An 18,919-nucleotide genomic window follows, 5' to 3' on the forward strand; every position below is an offset into this window, starting at 1 on the left:
AATGTTATGTTTTGTTAATTTAATTTGATCCTAAATAAAGATTTATTAGATTTACAATATAACATATTTAATTAATTAACAACTAAATTTAGTATTGTTTGTTGTTGAAAATAACCAAATATGGAATATTGAATAGAATGGTTTGTGAGTCAGATACCTGTTATATTTTTAATTGTAAATAGTAGTGAGATTAGTAAATACAGTGATGAATGTACTAATAAACCCATATCTGAACAAGTGGCACCATGTTTATGCCAACAATTTTTATAATAGCGTTTTACTTACAAACTATTTATTTTTTTAGATTTAAACAGGAGTTTGTGGAACAACTATGAAAAATAGGAATCTGCCAGAATACTCCAAAAATATAAAATTAAGGCTCCTACAGATGAAACATGCAAGAAAAGGTGAAACGCTTATTTACATTTAGAAAATAAATATGAAAATAGTTTTCAGAATGATATCTACTTTTATAACGGCCAGATGATAGACACGAGAAAAAACAGAACGACCAACCTTACAATATATAATAAATATATGACGTGTTGATAGCCGATCAATACATAGTAACCTAATATTTATTTTGAAAAACAATGGAATAAACAAAAAAGGTCGTTTTTTATTTATTATGCGTATTGTTTTATTCGTTCAGTGTCTTATCAAAATTTGAATCGTAACAGTAAAATTTAATTCAAAGATTTTCTTTTGAGTAAGGATGGATGTAGAATTCAGTGGGATCTATTGATTTTGAAGACATTTCACTAGTTTCTACCACATCTTATCGTGCCCGTGCTGTCGATCCACCAGAAAAGCTTTTGGATAAGCCGAAAAACCAACAGCAAATATGTGAGAAGAAAATGTGTGTTTGTTCAGCACATGGAATAAGGAAAGTTACAGCATACATGTGCAGAAGTTGTGAAATTCCTCTTCATATTGACGAGTGTTTTTATACGTAATATATAAAAAAGTGTAGTGATAAAAATAAATATAAATCGTGATATAGTATGGTTCATAAGTGTAGTGATAAAAATAAATGTGTCCGTGACAGTTGTAAGCAGAAAAAGGACGCCGAAAAATTTGGTGAGTGCAAATTATATTATAATTATTATAAACGGGTATTTTTTTTATAAATTGTTTATACAAAAATTTATAGCAGCATTTAAACATACATATTATTAAATTTAAAAATAACTGGTTTGTAGCCACCGCGAACATTTTCAATTTGAATGAAATATTAGGAATGAAAAAAATATATTTATTCGTTCATGATTCTTTTAAGCGCAATAATATTTTTTACCAAATATTTTACTTAATGACAGCAATAAACGAATACGGTAATAATTTATCGGGATTGTAGCATTTCCCCCCTGGTTTCGTAATCTGTAAATCAATGCGGTTTTCCAAATGGTGAGAAAATATTTAAATAGCAAACACCCGGTAAAAATCTTCGTTAATGGATGCTATTTCTTGGGAGTTCTTTGATTACTGTGTTATTTAATTTATCTACATATACCGTTACGTTTTGACTCTTTACTTTTGCAAAAATATACTAAATATCAGGTGGAAAAACTTTGTTAATTAATGTGCTATCAACTTCGGATGTTTTGATTTATTTTGATTGGATTGATTTTATGTTTACCTAGCCCCTGAAATTTATTTCTGTTCAAAGAGTGTAGCATAAAATATTATTTTTTAAATGAAAGTAATAATTATGATTCATACATTTCATAAAATAAATTCAAGTGCCTCAAAAAGGCGACGATTCATTGAATTGCGACGCAGTGGGATAATACTCTTTTTACAAAAATTTCAAGTGATTTTTTATTTGATATTATGTAGAAATCATATACTATAATATTTCATTATCACGCACAGGCAAAATTTATAGTATCCAAGTATTTTTTTATTAAAAGAAAAAGCATGACGCAGGACTCAAGTCTGAGTCCGCGGCCACTAAACAATGTTTTTTTAAGACTCGTACACGAGTCCACGGGCGTTAAGCTGTTAATGGCTGGGTTTAATTTTACTATTCTTTTCTATTATCAATATGAATATTGTGTAATTGTAAGTCTGTCTTAAGTAATTAATTATAGTAATATTTCTTGAGCATATTGAGTTTAGCTTTTTAATGAAACATCATACTAGTTTAAAGTTTAAAACACTTGATTGCTATATTATTTTTAAAATTAAAATATGTAGTTTCGGTACTTTTAATTGTTTTTTTTTTATAAAATTATTTTTCATAACGTTTACAATTCGATATTTAAATAGCTTAAAATAACAAATATTTATAAAGTCTATCTACGAATATTTCATATTTATAGTAAATAGAAAAACATTTTTTTTTAATAAAAAAAATTAAAATATATACATATTATAAAAATTAGTTAAAAGCTCTTAGTTATAAGTATAACTTCTTGCAATTGTGTCAGAGCTAAAATGGTCATAAAATATTATTTTGCAGCGATTTATAAACAATAATTGATTTTTTCAAAGGTAAATTTATATTGGTGGTCGTCAACCTAAACCGTAATGGGCAATTAAATCTTTCATGATAGGCGATGGGTGTTTTGTTGTTTCTCCATTAATGGAAATATTTCTATATAATATCTTTGGATATTTTTCAATTTATATTTATATTAATTTAGGTAACAATTAAAAAAAATATTTTTCTTGCAAAAAATGTATATTGAGTTACCGCGACGTTGGTAGGCGGGAGGTATAAAAATGTTGAAAACCCCTGATTTATACGGTTATTTATGCATTATTTTAAAAAAATTACCCTTTTTTCACCAAAAATACATAAAGATATGCGATTATTTAAATGTTGTTATTGTGTACAGTATTTTTATCGTTAATTCTGTTAGCTAAATCGAAATTACGTGCATTGCGCGATAATTCATTATTCTCCGAATTTAGTTCATGATGTAGAAAACATGCACCTCAAGGCAATCACCAGGGCTTTGCCCTTGTCCGGTCGGGCATCCACAGAAAGTTACGCTCTGAGAGCGTCCACGCCCCACTGCGATAAATTTTCCGAATCCCCTCTAAGCTATCGTTCAAATATATATCTACAAAGGTAAATGTAAATGACTTCACTAGTAATACACATTCACTGTAACATATATAATACATATTTAAATTAATAAGTTTAAATTTGTGCATTAAAAATTAATATTACATAGACATGGATAAAAACTTATATGATATATAAGTTATTGATAACTATTTTTCAACAATATAAACATTTAATTGTTTAAATTTGTTGCGTTTTATGTATAGTTGAGATTGCATTAAACAAGCTTATTTATTCATATCTGATAATCATCATTAATTGCAAAATGTCAAACAAACCCTACTTCAAAACGAAATATATTTAATTTATTCCACTTAATAGCAAATAATTAATTATTTCTAGGGTTTTAAAAGATTGTAAAATATAATACGCGTCAGTGTCTATTTTAATAAAAACGGATTAATATTGATTAAAAAGTATTTTGCACAAGGCAGAGATTTAAAAATAAATAAAGTAAAAAAATATTACAATTAATATTAGATGGTATACAAATTTATAAATATTTCAATTGGAGAGAAAAAAAATTCGGTAATAAATATTTTCATTATTTACTGACCGTCTTCTTTCGTGCTTCGCATTATTTTAATTAAATTAATATGTTAAGAATATTTCATATTTACGGATTGTTAAACCAATTCTCTCTTATCGTCTTTTAGACATACACACTTGTATATCATGGCATCCATGTTCCGGATTTTACTCATTAAATTTACGTACGAAGTACATAGAATATATTGTAAGTCAGGGAATAGCCGGTAATATTAAACCACGCTTAGGCGTTTCCGACGTACCGTTCAAGAAATTCAGGAAAGGGGTAGGATTTTAATTTCCGTTGGCAGGATGTTTGTACGTTTACTTACTTGTCTCTAAGCAGAAGATTGTCTACTGTGCCGGCGAACAAAAGCACAGAGCTGAGGTACACCGTGGAGGTAGTGAGGATGGCGCAAATAGTACCGATAGGGATACTTTTCTGGGCGTCAGCCAAATCTCCGGAGCGGTTCGATCCAGCCATAATTCCTAAAATATAAAATATTTTAATTTACCTAGATTAGGCGTCCATTGCAATATTTTCTTTTTCTTGTGTTATAAATGATAGAAATACAAGAAAAATAATATCTAAGTATCTTATAATTACGTTAATATCAGTTAGCATGTTTTATCTTGGCGTTTAAATAATTTCTCATTTGATCCCTACTAAAATTTATCTGTATTTTTTTTAAATATTTTTAATGACCCAGTCAAAGGTCAACTTTAATTATATACACAATGTCAAAATTTCCCATTAATATGCAGAATGGGCAAAAAACAGCGACTAGGGCTAAGCGCGTTGGAAGGAGTGAGGTGGCTTGTATAATTAAAACATGTCCGCCATCGTGTCGCACATGCCAAATTTTGCAATGAGTGCAAAACGATTTTTAACTTCGCCAATCCCACTATTCGTGTTCATTACGGATGGGTAAAATTAAATCAATCACGCCCGGAATTAATCGCGTTACGGCCAACCGTCCGCCATTTTGAGCGTTTGACAGCTGTAATAAAAGCCAAATTAACGGCCATGCCGAGCGTAAAAACAGGTTATTTAATAATGTATTATTATTATATATATATATTAAATTACACAGAAAGATGAGCGCATTATGTCGTTTTAACAAATGGAAGAGAAATTCATTTTCGAGGGTAAAAATGTAGTGAGACGCCATCAGAACGAAATGGAATTATGTAATAACGCGTTTTTTTGGGACATTGAAAGGTGCTTAGGGGCGTAAGATAAAATATTATATACACATGATAAGCTGGGGCTAAACATTTTTTTTTGGAATTGTAGACTAACATTATAATATAAAATATATATATGTATTAAAAATAATATTATTTTAACGTGATTTAATTTTTTTTCTTCTATATTTTATATATATTTGATTTATTCCTAATTATCACAATATGCTATATATAATAAAAATTCTGTATAATTATTTTTATTTTTCTCCCCTTTTAATCCAATTAGTGCTTGAAGTTAAACGTATTATAACATATGATAAAATTATGGAAGTGGCAATTAAATATAATTTGACCTATATGGGAGGATTATATCGTATGTTTATAATGGGGAGCTGTTAGTAATGTTTCTTAATCCCACCCCCTTTGGCGTTAGGAATTTTATGGGTAGCGCAATACGACGCGTTCCTATCCAAATGCTGTTGAATATTATATATGCTAGGCCGTTATTCACTGACCGGTCACAGAAGGGAAGAATATTCCGATGAGAATGGTGAACGTGGTTGTTAAATCGGCCTGGACTTGGTTGTATGTGGATCGATCCATTTGCTCTATGTCTTGCGGGTCCTTTCCGTAGGATATGTATTGGCCTAATTCCAAGAACGAATCGGCTAAATTGTCGAAGAAAACCCCGCTGGCCAGACCCTGTGAATAAAAAATGTATGATAATAGAATTTATAGAGAGAAAGTTATTTTTAGTATTGATGTATAGTTTTATGGAACTTACCTTTATACCCCTAACGATGCTCGTGTTGTGTGCGGCGAAGTAAGGATCACATGTCTTATTCGGACAGAATTGTAGGTAAAGGGGACCTCCTTCGAGTTTGGAGCAGTTGTCGATGTGAATGTCCTTAAGAAGACGTTTCCCAAGAACACACATGCTAGAAAATAAAATAAAACATGAGTTAAACATGAATAGTCTTTATCTTTCTATTATGACAACTACAAGCTAATTAATATTACATATTATATAAATCATACATTGATGATATATTGAAATATTACAAATTATTTTATTGTATATATTTGTTAGAAATTTTGTATGTTTAGCATATTGCTATAGTTTCTAATTAATTATAAATTGCAAAACTTTTCTTTTTAACCTTACTCGTTCATAAACTTATTTTTTATTTATATATTGTCAATCTTCCGTTGCAACATGGAAGGCGTTAGACCAGTGTGTTACAACGATGTAAACACAATCAACAACTACTAATTAAATAGTGAGACACGAGATTTAAGTCAAAGTCTATTATAATAATTATAATATTATAACCGCTTATGTTTAATATATGTCAGTATGCATGACTAAGCTCGATTACCATATTCATCCGTGAGATTAGTAAAATATGAGAAAACGCAATTTGTGAAAATCGAACGGAATTATATGTATGTAATCATCAAAAAATCTAATCTCCCTAAAACGATAGAAATTTACTTTGTATTTTTATCAAACTAAAAACCTATCTAAAAGTATGATATGATATTCCCATAGTTATTATTAATTTATTAATCTATTTTATATAGTAAAAATTATTTATGCTTGTTATATGTTTGCTCCTTATGGTATTTTAGGCACAATTACGAATAACCAGTCTCATAAAATAACACAGATAGCATAAATTATCATCATAACACTTTTGAAAACGCTATTAACTTTAAATTAAGAGGTCTTTCGGCTGCCGCTCCCGAGATATATCGAGCGAGTGGTTTTCAGGGGCCGCGCTAGTTTCGCACAGGAAAAACGAAGTCGTTCCCTTGGAGAGAAACAAGTGAACCAGGAGCAGTTTGTTATGTACGCTCGAGCAGAGGTCTGCTCACAGATATTTCAAACATGTACGAGTATGTATGTGTACCCGAATTTCAACGCGAGTGTTCAGAAACATAAATCGACCAACTCAGAAGATAATGAACGTTTTATAAAGATATGGACGAATTTTCGGTAGAAGGCGAACAAAGAGGGACAAAAGAAGTAGTCTCACTCGGCACTCTCAAAAGGGCAAACGCAAGTTTGAAAAATACCTGCGCCCTTTTGTGCCTGTGGCGATTAGGCGGCCGAACAATTGGGAGGATCCTTTTAGCTGCGAGTTGCGGCTGGACTCAAGTGCGGATGGTTTCAATGCGGTGTCGAGGAGGGAATATACTGTATATAATGAGTTTCTGCTGATTGTATTAAAAAACAGTAACCATAATATTTAGGAACATCCGTCATAGGCAGTTTATTAAATTAATCGCGATTTTACGCGCTAGTCCCACTGCAATGGCACCGACACGATTTTATTACTTTTGACGTAAATTTTTAACTTCTGAGAAGCGATAATTATTTTTGCGCTCTCTTATTGACCAAAATTCGGTTTGAATACATTTTCACCAATACTCTCATATCAGAAGTCCTTAGTAATATCGGTTAAGATAGCTATCATTCATATGCAGATGAACTATGGAGATGCGATTTCTATCTGTACTTCATCTTCCGCTTATTTTCCATGAGAGTTGAGTTGGCTTAGTCTATATTTTAGAATTTACCTAATGAAAGTTCTAAGACTATTATTAGTTTTAGAACTTTTATTAGGTTAGGTTTGGGTTAGAACAGCAAATCTACGTTTCGCAACTGTCAAATTTAGTTTTATAAACATTTTAGAGCAGCATATAATTCGACTAGCGCTTATCAGCTAAATTATATTTTCGCTAGTAGAAGTATATATCTACTAGTGAAAATGTATTTGCACTTCATTAGTGAAAATATAACTTTACTGAAAAATACACATTCACTGTAACATTTATAAATTATTAATGATAAGTATGTATATGTATAATACATATATGTATATTACTACATATTGAAAAGTTGAAATTATATAATTTTACTAGCACCTGTCAGATAAATTACATTTTCACTGGTAAAAATATATATCTGTCGGTGAAAATGTATTTCGATTTGATTTCACTGAAATGATGTATTTAAAAAATATTGCCTGTTTTTCTTAGATTTTATTTTAGGGATAACCCGAGAATTTCTGGTTTAGAATCAGAGACATCATCTCAGCATTTTAAAATATTTCTATTTCATTGAGATTTGAATAAATGATATGCATTTTTCTAAAGGCAAATGCTCCCACATACTCCTCGTTTATTTATGTTGAAAAAAATAAAATAAAAGAATATCTAAAAAAATTAAATTCCTGCTTTTCGTTATGTTTTTATAAAATTCTTTCATATGAAAAAAATACATCCTCGAAAGGGGTAATTTAATTACGGTCAAATTTTTCCGGTGGCAACACTGACCGGTCGTGCGGTTGTGTGTTTTTTCATTTCCCTTTTAGCAAAATGGCCGCCGACAAAGGCGCTGGGATCGCTTTAGCGATGGTGGCAAAGTGAAAAACTCGATTTAGAAATGGTGGCAAAAAATGTGTGTACACAACACGCCACGCCCCGCAGGCATCCCGTAAAGTCTCAAAGCCCCTGTTTTTTGGCCCTAAATTGAAATATAGCGACCATGACTTGCGAGATTTATATTTTATAGAAAATCAAAACAAATGTGCTCATATTGTGTATGCAACGATATCTTAACATTTTACGGCTCTTTTGCTATCAATAATTAGGCCTCTAATATGAGTCGAAATCTATATGAATTAATCGACTTTTATTATAAACAGCGGTTCTTAACTAATTAAAATTATAAATATAATTATGGAACAGAATAGCCCAGTCCGTAATGTCTCAGACACTCGAATTTTTATCTATAAATTAAATGCGGTATTATTAGAAAACCGACCATAGCTGCAGTGGAATCTATTGGTTATAAATAAATTATATTAGATATAATAATTTATAATTATTAATATAGATGGCACAGATTCTTTCAGTCTGGTAGTGTTAATAATTACTTCTATGTATTTATTATATCTGATTGACTTTACCAGTTTATAAAAATTTACCCCATTGTAACGCTTTGGGCCTATGCCTGTCAGGTTAAGATTTAAAATAAATTAACGTAAAACAACTGATTTGCTTATCAATACATACATCTCTAAGAACTGCTGCTTCATTGCAACAATGCAATGCAAAATTTTTGTCGTATTTCCCTATTTTTATAGTTTCTTTGAGCTATAAAACTACTATTTTAGTCCACTAAAGAGGCAATTGTATTATAAAACGAAACTATTTCGTAGATTCACAAATACAAATGGTTTGAAACGTTTTCTGTTTGGGTTAAATGTATACAACTGTATATATGTATGTATATGTGGTAAAGTAACATGAATTAATGTATTATTTATCTAAGAAGAATATTAATCAAGAATGTATAAAGCCTTTCACATATGAGTATGCATTATTAATCTTTTCGCTTGCTTTTTCGCCTATTCTGCGTATATATGATGTAATACCTTATAATAGTTAATATCGAATGAAACCAGCGTTAATACGATCCGATTTTTCGCACACAAAACGTTACTCACGCACAAAGGCGGCGAAAATGGTGAAATGATTTGACGAGCCGAGAGGAATTTCTGTGCAATATGTGAGCGTAAAATTTAAGCAGCATCTGGCACCCGCTACAAAAGATTTTATCTTCTTTTATTACACCCCGCGTATTGATTCCGCATATGAACGAGCGCTTATTTTCCGTTGTGCCAAACGCCACAGCTAGAGAAGGTGAAACCAATGATAAAACGAACGTTATTAGGTTAAAAGGTGAAAATAAAATATTCAATTCATATCTATGTTGAAGCACTGGTGTGTGCGAAAAATATTTATTTTGTGTAAATATAACGTCAAAGAAAATAATATAAATATCGCTCTTACAAAATGTCTAATGCTACTTTTGTTAACTTTTAAATACGATACAGGTTTAAGCGATATTATTTATTTAGCGTAATTATTTTCAAAAGTAAAGGATCTAAAGATATTTACGCAAGATAGGATGAAAAGAACAATTTATAAAAGCGGCAATTGGTCCAACCCAAGCGATAATAGATTATACGCATCTCATCAGATCTTCACAAGCTCCCGGGGATTAAGTAGATTTTCAATAAAGAGCTTTAAACTGTAAACGCTTTGGAATTGATTATATTAACTAAATGTCTGTAAATTCAGTGATTTGATTCTTCCGGAAAGTTAATACAATTTTACGGACGTAAAGCCGATACGGTATAGTGAGCTGCGCTTTAATGTATAGGAAACGTGAGCTTATCGGTATATTTTTTCTCGGAGAGATTCTTAAATGTCAAAGGGCGAATTGAGCTCGAGGAGATTGCATCGTTACATTACATACTACGTGCGGAAATTTCTCGTAACGTTCTGGTAACGTCGCCGTTTTATGTTTGTCCGAGTTACGTGATAGCGGTTTGTGGATGTTTCCAAACGGAACTTCAAGAGCGCTTTCCAACTATGTACACTGATGTACAGATATGATTATCATATATAGTATTCTATTTAAGTATGTGAATATTTGTAGAACTACGTAATATGCAAATATGTATTTTATATTTTATTTTATAAATAGCAATAGAGATAGATCTAACATATTTTATTAGGAGATTGAAGACACTTTTATAAGGTCAGAATAACGTAGCCCATAAGCTCTAGACTGGTAAACCAGAGGCCGCGCGTTCGAGCCTCGGCAGCAGACTTGAATGTATATTATAGATATTCATTATGCTTGATTCTCTGATTCAATTAGTATTTTAACGCATTGGGGTTACGCTTGTCATGTTACAATATTTTTTTTTATTATAATTTGTGCAATTATTAGTACAGGTAGCTTTTTGTTCTCACATTCTTGCGTTACATAGTCTCCAAAATTGTTCAATTGGAACCAGAACAACTGGATAGTTGAATTTATGTTTGTTCCAAGTCATAAGCGAAGTGGTAAAAAAAGCAATTTATGACCGGTGAAAGAAACTTATCGAAATATGTTTAAAACGCCATGTTTTCTATTATATACCCTCTCAGAATTAAAAGAGATCCTTCTTTCAATCATAGGATTTCTTATCCTGATATACAGTAGCCAAAAATAAATAGTCTGTTTTATCCCGAACGTATCGTATTAGCACAGCTGCACTATTGGTCCTTAGACAATTGATCCCACAGACAGTTGCTCTCTCTGCCATTTGATCCCCTAAAGTTGCTTCAAGTATTTATATTCTTAAATACCAGCATCCGTTAAAGTTATACATTTATAATAAAGGACGGAATAGCGTAATCCCTAACGTTTCAGACTAGTAACTCTGAGGTTGCGGGTTCGAGCCCCGGCAGTAGCATCGAATTTTTATTTATAAAAAAATGCGCTAAGTTTTACTTTGAAAATGTCGTTAAAAAAGGCACTGATAAACTTTAAACATGTAAAAAGTAAAGTAAATGTATTTGAAATTAAATTGTATGTAAATGTCTTTGAAATTTGGCTTAAAAATGTTATTTTTTCCAAAAAGTAAATTTGATGAACCGATTTCCAAGAGGTTCTACGAAAATACCAAATGTGAAATGTAGGTTAATAAATGTTTTTTTTTTTTTTTTTTTTTGAGAGTCAACGATGTAAATATGTTTTGGTAAATATAATTTTAGATTTAAACTTTTTGATGAAAATATTCAGTATTTTTCCCGAGCCTCCTTTACATACGTTTTATAAATCCAACAGCGTCGCAATATCGTATTTGGAGCGTAAACTCATTAAATATTAATTTTATGTTAACAACTCGCCTTGGGCGATAATAATGAAACGGAAATAACCCACCGAAGGAAAGCGTGAACTCATCAACGACACATTAAAATATTTTACGTAAAAAATTAAGATTCATACAATATTAAATTATTTAAATCGATAACATTATTTAGCATAAAAAATCTTTTTTCCAGTATTTTTTGTATTTATTTAATACATGTATATTATAAACTATACTAGCCCATTGCCTTCGTTATCCTATAAAGCGAAAATGGGAGCAATAAAAATTCTTCGACTACCCTTAGGCCGGTTTATAAAAAATCCAATATGCTCTTATGTTCGTTCGCTCCATTACGGACCTCATTATCATTCTTTAAGTAACGCAACATAGATAAATCGGAAGATAGGATTAATTAAATTAAATATTTAATGCTTTACTATATTCGATAGTGTGTAATGCACAACAAATCACGAAACGAAGCGTAATTAAATATTTATAAGGGATTAAGGCATGGTTTTGAGAAACGCTTGGAAAATTTAACGGAGCTTCCGAAAAGGATTAGCAAGTTGAGCAAGTTGAGCGTATATAGTCAAATGTATATTTGATGTCGTTATGTAATTGTAGACTGAAATCCGCTAAAACCCGTACTTAATAGTTAAACTACAATACCGAACAGGTAAAGTTATTCTTGATCATGTGACATACCTTAGTTTTGAATCGATAGTTAGCAATTAATTAATCTGGTATTTAATAAATTTTTCTATAATATAAAGAATTAAGTGAATATGTTGTATATATATATATATATATATATATATATATATATATATATATATATATATATATATATATATATATATATATATATATATATATATATATATATATATATTTATATAAATATACATAAACTTAATCCCAATCTCGATTCGTGCCATTACTACGAAAGGTCTTAAATCCAGAAAAAAGCCTCACACCACTCCCATCCGAATAATCCGATTTTAATTAAAACTCATTTACGTTTACCGAAACGTGCTGATCGTGCAATATCGAAATGGGAACAACCCATGGATACGAATTTTATGTAAAAAAATTCTGGAAGAAGGTAGAGAGAACCACACCGCTCCTCGCCATCTATTTTAAATGACGAAGTAACACTGCTAGAAATTTATGGAGGCTTTTAAGACGGTGGTGTGGGTTTCGCGGAGGCTGGGTCAGCCGAGGAGATACGACCGAATAAATTCTCTTAACCGACACTGATTGATTTACCTCATCGTGTGCTTCAGGTGTTAACAAACCCGAGACATCATTCGAACACCCTTAAATATCCTTTTAATGTAGCAATCTCTATGCTTTTTGTATATCATAATCTATAGTTATATCTTAAATCTGACGCATGAATGATTTTGGTTACATAAAAGAGAATTTATTTACGTATATTTATTTATTTTATAAATACATATATGAGCAGCAACTCATATATATATATATATATATATATATATATATATATACATATATGGCATGTTTGTGTCGAAAACAGATTTTTATGTTTCTCTTTTTGATGTTAAGAACAATAATTGGAATAAGTTTTGTATTACAGATAAAATAAATCTATTCATTACATTAAAAAGATAATTAAGACAATTTATTGAAGCAATACATTCGGATATAACGCATATATTTGCGTAAGTCTCGAGTAGTTTTAATGCTGGTTAATTTAATTATTTATTTATATCTAATTATTTTAGTAAAAATATTAAAATTATTCCATAGTATATTTGACAACAGCATTGATAAAATACAATATTTTCAAGTAGTCCATAAATATTTAGGAGTAAATACACATTTTAGAACTATGTTATAAATTTTCTGTGAGGCTTTTAAACTACACTAATTCATTTTTTGTTGATTTTTTAGTCAAATTCATATATAAAAAATAATAATATTTATTTTTATAATTTATATGTGTTTATATAAATTAGATGAAGTGACTGATCAGTATATATACAGAATTATGCAAAGCAAAAATTATCTCGTTGAAGATAAAATTGTGATTTCCGAAACGCAATTGCACACAATATTAAATATCCCGACGGCAAAATTATTTTAACTAAAGTAAAGTGATTTTTGTCTGTATATTTGCAGCGTAACGCATAATGATTTTAACGCATAATATCTAAAAATCATAAAAATTAATTGTTTTTACTAGAGACATGTAAAAAGTAAAATTTTTTTTTTACAATTCCTGATATGTCTTGCCTTTAAAATGTACTCTTTTACTATTTTGACTATAAAAAGTCCCATGGATAAATTTGATAATAATGTTTACACATTATAAAACAAATTTTCAAACTAAAAAAAGTTTGTTTCAATTTTTTCAATTTTTTTTTCTAAAATAATGTAAAAAACAGGATTTCAGAAATTTTACCTAATTTAAAACATTGATAAAAACTGAAATTCTAATCCATGTAATATCTTTAAACTCTGAATTGCAAAATTCAGAATCTCTTAGCTGTGAATCCAGAATTAACAAACTGTGTTAATTTAAGAATTATTCCACAAAAGTATTCTTTAGAATATTTTTGAGTTTGTTTTTTTACATTAAATGGTTTATTTTGATATAATTACATCTATTAGAATGCATTAAAAAAAAATAAAAACACCCGTTTGAATATTATTGATTTAATTATGAATATGGTATTAATAATTAAAATTTTATAATGAGATTACATTTTATGTAATAAAAAAAACAAATATTTTATTTATTATATGACAGAATTATAAAAATACATTTTACGTACATATATGCATATCATATAATATCTATTTTATTATTATTATTATTAATAATAAATATATGTTTTCTTTAGCTTCTATATTTATTTTCTACAATTTAATACTTTTCTTAATATTTATTTTATTGTTTAGTACTTTTCCGTATTTACACAAATAAATTGTATTTTTTTATATTTGTATATTTATAATCCCTAAATAAATAAAATAATTACTAGCAACCAGTGGCGTAGCTATGGGAGGGCGGGCCACCCCGGGCGGCACTTTCTTGGGGGCGGCATATTCGCGATGGGATCGTCTAGCGTGGTTCTTAACCATATAAATCCACGAATAACAAGAGCTTAATAATAACCAAATTATTATTTTAAGAAATGCTGATTTTATGACCCTGCCAAAAATGTATGGGGGGGGGGGGTGGCCATTTTAAGTATCGCCCTGGGCTGCACATACCCTAGCTACGCCTAATAAATAAGAAACCTTTCTGTATATATTATAGTGTGTCGCCGGAACTCTAGAGATACGTATTACAGTAAATATAATTTTTATTTATTTATTTGTAAATACCTAATAGATTTATTTTAAAAAGTGTAATTTAACAGTAGCTAACCAGATGATAAGCAAGGTATTGCAAACAAAGCGATTATAAAATAACTCTGTTCCATTGAACTCCCTAATTTATTAGAAAAACGAAGAGCTTAATGCTTGTATTGTTAGTTCTGTTCAAAAGCTAACTTGAAATATAACATTTAAAATCAATATTTATTACCACATTTTAATCCTTATATAACATATATTTTATCTCAAATACATTGAAATTATAATATAATAAAGACGGATTACCTATTACCACTTGTTTTTACTTAAAAGCATTTTGTAGGTAAATATGTACTTCATTAAGCTGCGGTTTTTGTTTTTAACTCATAATATTACATTATGTACTTAATACTACTATGGGTATTATCGTTTAGGAAAGTTAGTTAGTTGGTGAGTTTGTTTTTGTGACTAAAGTGTTTCAACTCGTGCAATATTTCAATATATATAATATGTATGTCTATAGAAAAGAAAAATATTACTAAAAGTAGATAAGGCACATGTTCAGGTTATATTATTATTTAGTTTAAAAGACTTACTGCAAGTTGTCGTTGCCGTTGATGTTGACGAAGATTCCAGTGTAGACAGCCACGATGGATAATATGACACAAGCCAGAGCGACAGTAGCGAACTTGTTCACAAACTTCACTCCGACAAAGACGATAGTGCCCATCACTAGAAGCAATCCAGTGCCGTACACTCTGAAGTTGTTATACATCGCTTCGGCGTCTTTGGTGAAGTCTCCGAAGATTGACAGCGAAGGTGCCATGTATGTCTGTCAAAGAAATATAAATTACAGTTAGAATTGTATTGTCTAATCAAATTATATTACAAAAAAAGGTTTTGATTAATTCTGCCTAAAGCACACATTTGCTTTTTTACTGGCTAATTCGTTAGTTCGCAAATGAGAACATTTATCTTCCGCTTTCGCTGTTAATTTACGTTTTATAATTTTCCAACTGTCAAAGACATCGTCTGCTCGCTCGCCATTTCGAAACTTTCGGACTACATATAAATGTTTTACGAACGTTTTAAACAAAGTCAACTTTGAACACCAATCATCGCTTGGATTAAACTAATTACTTCATAACTGTTTTCTGTGTCAAATAGATAATTTTGTTTAATGTTCATAAACCAGTTTAATAGGGACGGTTTAAACTTGCAAAGAGTTTGTATCGCTTTTTTAATTTAAGCGATTACTGCTATGCTTATTATGTGGAACATCTGTCGAACGCTTTTGTGCGGTGAAAAACTTTTACAACACACTAAACCTCAGCTGCGGTGTACCGAGAAAACTTTCGCCAAATTCGATAACACCCAAAAGTGGGTTAGTCTCTCCTCTAACTATCTCTAGGCGAATGTTCCGGGGAAAAAGTCAATAGAGGCTGTGGAACCGCAGTCGAAATTAATACGACACGGTCATAAATGCGAATTCCGAAACGCTAGAGAGTTGTACGATTATTGTGTGTTGTAAAAGTTGGACGAGGAAACTCGGAAATGTGTGCGAATGTGGATAAACTTGTGATGCGAATTTAATAAAGTTTGACTATCAGTTTAATATAAATACTGATTTTTTTTCTGTACGGAACAGATATGGCGTTTGAAAAAAAAACATATCTACATACTACCTCATTTATTGGTAGTCATATTGATAGATCTTATCATGTATCATTTTCGACTTTTCTCTTTAATAATCTTTCGAAAAAAAATATTTTTCCGTTTTTTCCTTAATTTATGGATAATTTTAGATAAAAAATGCCTTAATTTTTCTGTTATATGTACGAATTATTGATTTCAAACACACAAAAAAATCACACACATACAGGTGTTAATTTTTAATTATTTACAAATTTATAGCGTGCCTTAAAAAAAATAAAAACATAACTATTCAAATCAGACGCGTACCGTAAGATACGTTCCCTTTCGCTCGCTCGTGTGTTAAGTTACTAGAGTGAGTGAGAGATAATGGCGTGCGTTACATGCGTACCGCACGTCCTTATCTCGCACTCACTCTCGTCACTTAACACGCGAGCGAGCGAAAGGGAATGTATCTCATCATACGCGCCTGATTCAAATACGGTTTTTGGCTTTTGATATTAAACAGTCAATATTTTTTAGCATTTTATTTGGGACTAAGATAAGTTCAATAAAATGATCTTATAATTTATGTATATAAACGCTAACCGATGATACTTTGGCATATAAACCTAATGACGAGCCAACTGCTTTGAAAAAAAATTAAATATATAAAATATTGATTGTATAATATATAAAGACAGGTTTCAAAGACAATTAATTTTACAGCTGTTATATTTGACAAAGTTTTGGCAAAACAGTTTTTAATATGTTGTTCATAAATACTGATTTTTCAGATAAAAAAGTTTAATTAAATAAAGGTATTAATTAAAAATTTGATTGTAAATGTATAAACATTTATATAAATTAAGATCTAACGAAATCAATTAATTGAAAATATATTTTTATTTATTACATACATTTTCACAAATTCATTAAAATATATGTTTTAAATTATTTATATTTTTCACCCAATTTGAAATAAATGGTAAGAATTTTTCATCTTAATGTTTCCCTAAGAGAATATTATTTTAAATAAATATATATACAAAATGTATTTTTTTTTAAATAATTGTAAAAGTGTCCTGATATTTTTTTTATTATTTTTAGATTAAAGTACTTTAGATTTACTAGGTTTAGATCAAATAGATTTAACTTAATATTTTAAACATATTATGTTCATGAATTCATATTTTGTCATTTTTTACTTATTTTATTTAGTGATGTGAATTTTTCATGTCTCATAATTCTTTAATAAACTAATATTTAAATAAATATATACAAATTATTTTAATATAAATTAAAGTATTTAAATTGAAGTACAGCAGGCTCCCCAATAACACGGTGAATTGAATGCCCGTTATTTTATGTGTGAGCGAGCCAAATAGAAGATATCTCATTATATGTGCTTGATTCGTACGTACGTATTGCAAAAAAATGTATGAGTATTTTTAGTCCCCTAACTACACGCACCCAAATAGCACGTCCCCAATTTACCGTGTTATTGGGGGGTCTACTGTACATGTACGGTGGTTGTTTTTTCACTGCTTTGAGGTATCTTAGATAGTTATTTAATTATATATTTTTTTCAATTTGATTTATGGTAAATGCTTTTAAAAAAAATAATATCGATAAAATAAAGAGTACAAAATTAATCAACAACAACAAATATTTTATATTAATTTTATGAAAAATATTTAGCCTCTGAATTGATATTAAAAAAATCCACGTAAATCCACATAGATTAAGCATCTTAGATTAACTAGATTAAGATCAAATAGATTTACCTATTTTTTTAATATATTGTATTTATGAATTCATATTAATTTATTATTATTATTATTATTGTCTTAATATTTTTTAACGTATTTTATATTGACAGTACGCTGGCACTTACTAGATTCTTTAATGTTTCCCCAAATATAGGATTTTTTTTTGGTATCAAAATGGACCATGTAGTCCCCCCCCCCTCCCAGTGAAGAAACGCTGGCCTATGTCATACAAAACAATTATTGTTTTTTTATCAAGGTTTTGAAGTGAATTCTCGCATTAAATAAACTTTATGGAATGCATTTAATACTAAAGGATTTTCTTCTTTGCAGAATTAAATTAAAATTATGCTTTTAACAACCTAACATGATTGTTATTTATGTAATGGTCACATCGTATTTTTTAATAAGCCTTATTTCAGCTTTAATATATTTATAAAACTCTTTTTCATTTTTATCTGCCATTAGTTCGTAACCCCGAATGATGGCATTATTGGTGGGATTAGCTCTAAATTGTAATAAAACTACGGGATCAAAAAATAGTAAAAAGTTTGTACTATTTATAGCTATATAAAGTTTGGCTGATTCTGATAATATATATTTTCATTCTGTTTATTTCGCGAGTTACTTTGTCTATTTTTATTGATTCTAGCGTAATACTACAATATATTGTA

The 18,919-nt window shown here is 29.7% G+C and overlaps 1 protein-coding gene across 10 annotated transcripts in view; it reads right to left on the reverse strand.

Moving 5' to 3' along the window:
• Positions 1–18,919, reverse strand: part of kcc (solute carrier family 12 member kcc) — a 392,353-nt gene that overhangs the window by 24,846 nt on the left and 348,588 nt on the right. For all 10 annotated transcript variants that reach the window (XM_088205011.1, XM_088205007.1, XM_088205009.1 and 7 more), the window contains 4 exons: positions 15,441–15,676; positions 5,580–5,733; positions 5,311–5,497; positions 3,937–4,093 (listed from right to left, as the gene is read on the reverse strand). In XM_088205011.1, the coding sequence (XP_088061137.1) occupies positions 3,937–4,093; positions 5,311–5,497; positions 5,580–5,733; positions 15,441–15,676 (734 nt within the window). The remainder of the gene's footprint in view (positions 1–3,936; positions 4,094–5,310; positions 5,498–5,579; positions 5,734–15,440; positions 15,677–18,919) is intronic.

The sequence above is a fragment of the Plectrocnemia conspersa genome, unplaced genomic scaffold, assembly GCF_051122295.1.
Source record: "Plectrocnemia conspersa isolate PC_06_02 unplaced genomic scaffold, ASM5112229v1 ptg000002l, whole genome shotgun sequence".
NCBI lineage: Eukaryota > Metazoa > Arthropoda > Insecta > Trichoptera > Polycentropodidae > Plectrocnemia > Plectrocnemia conspersa.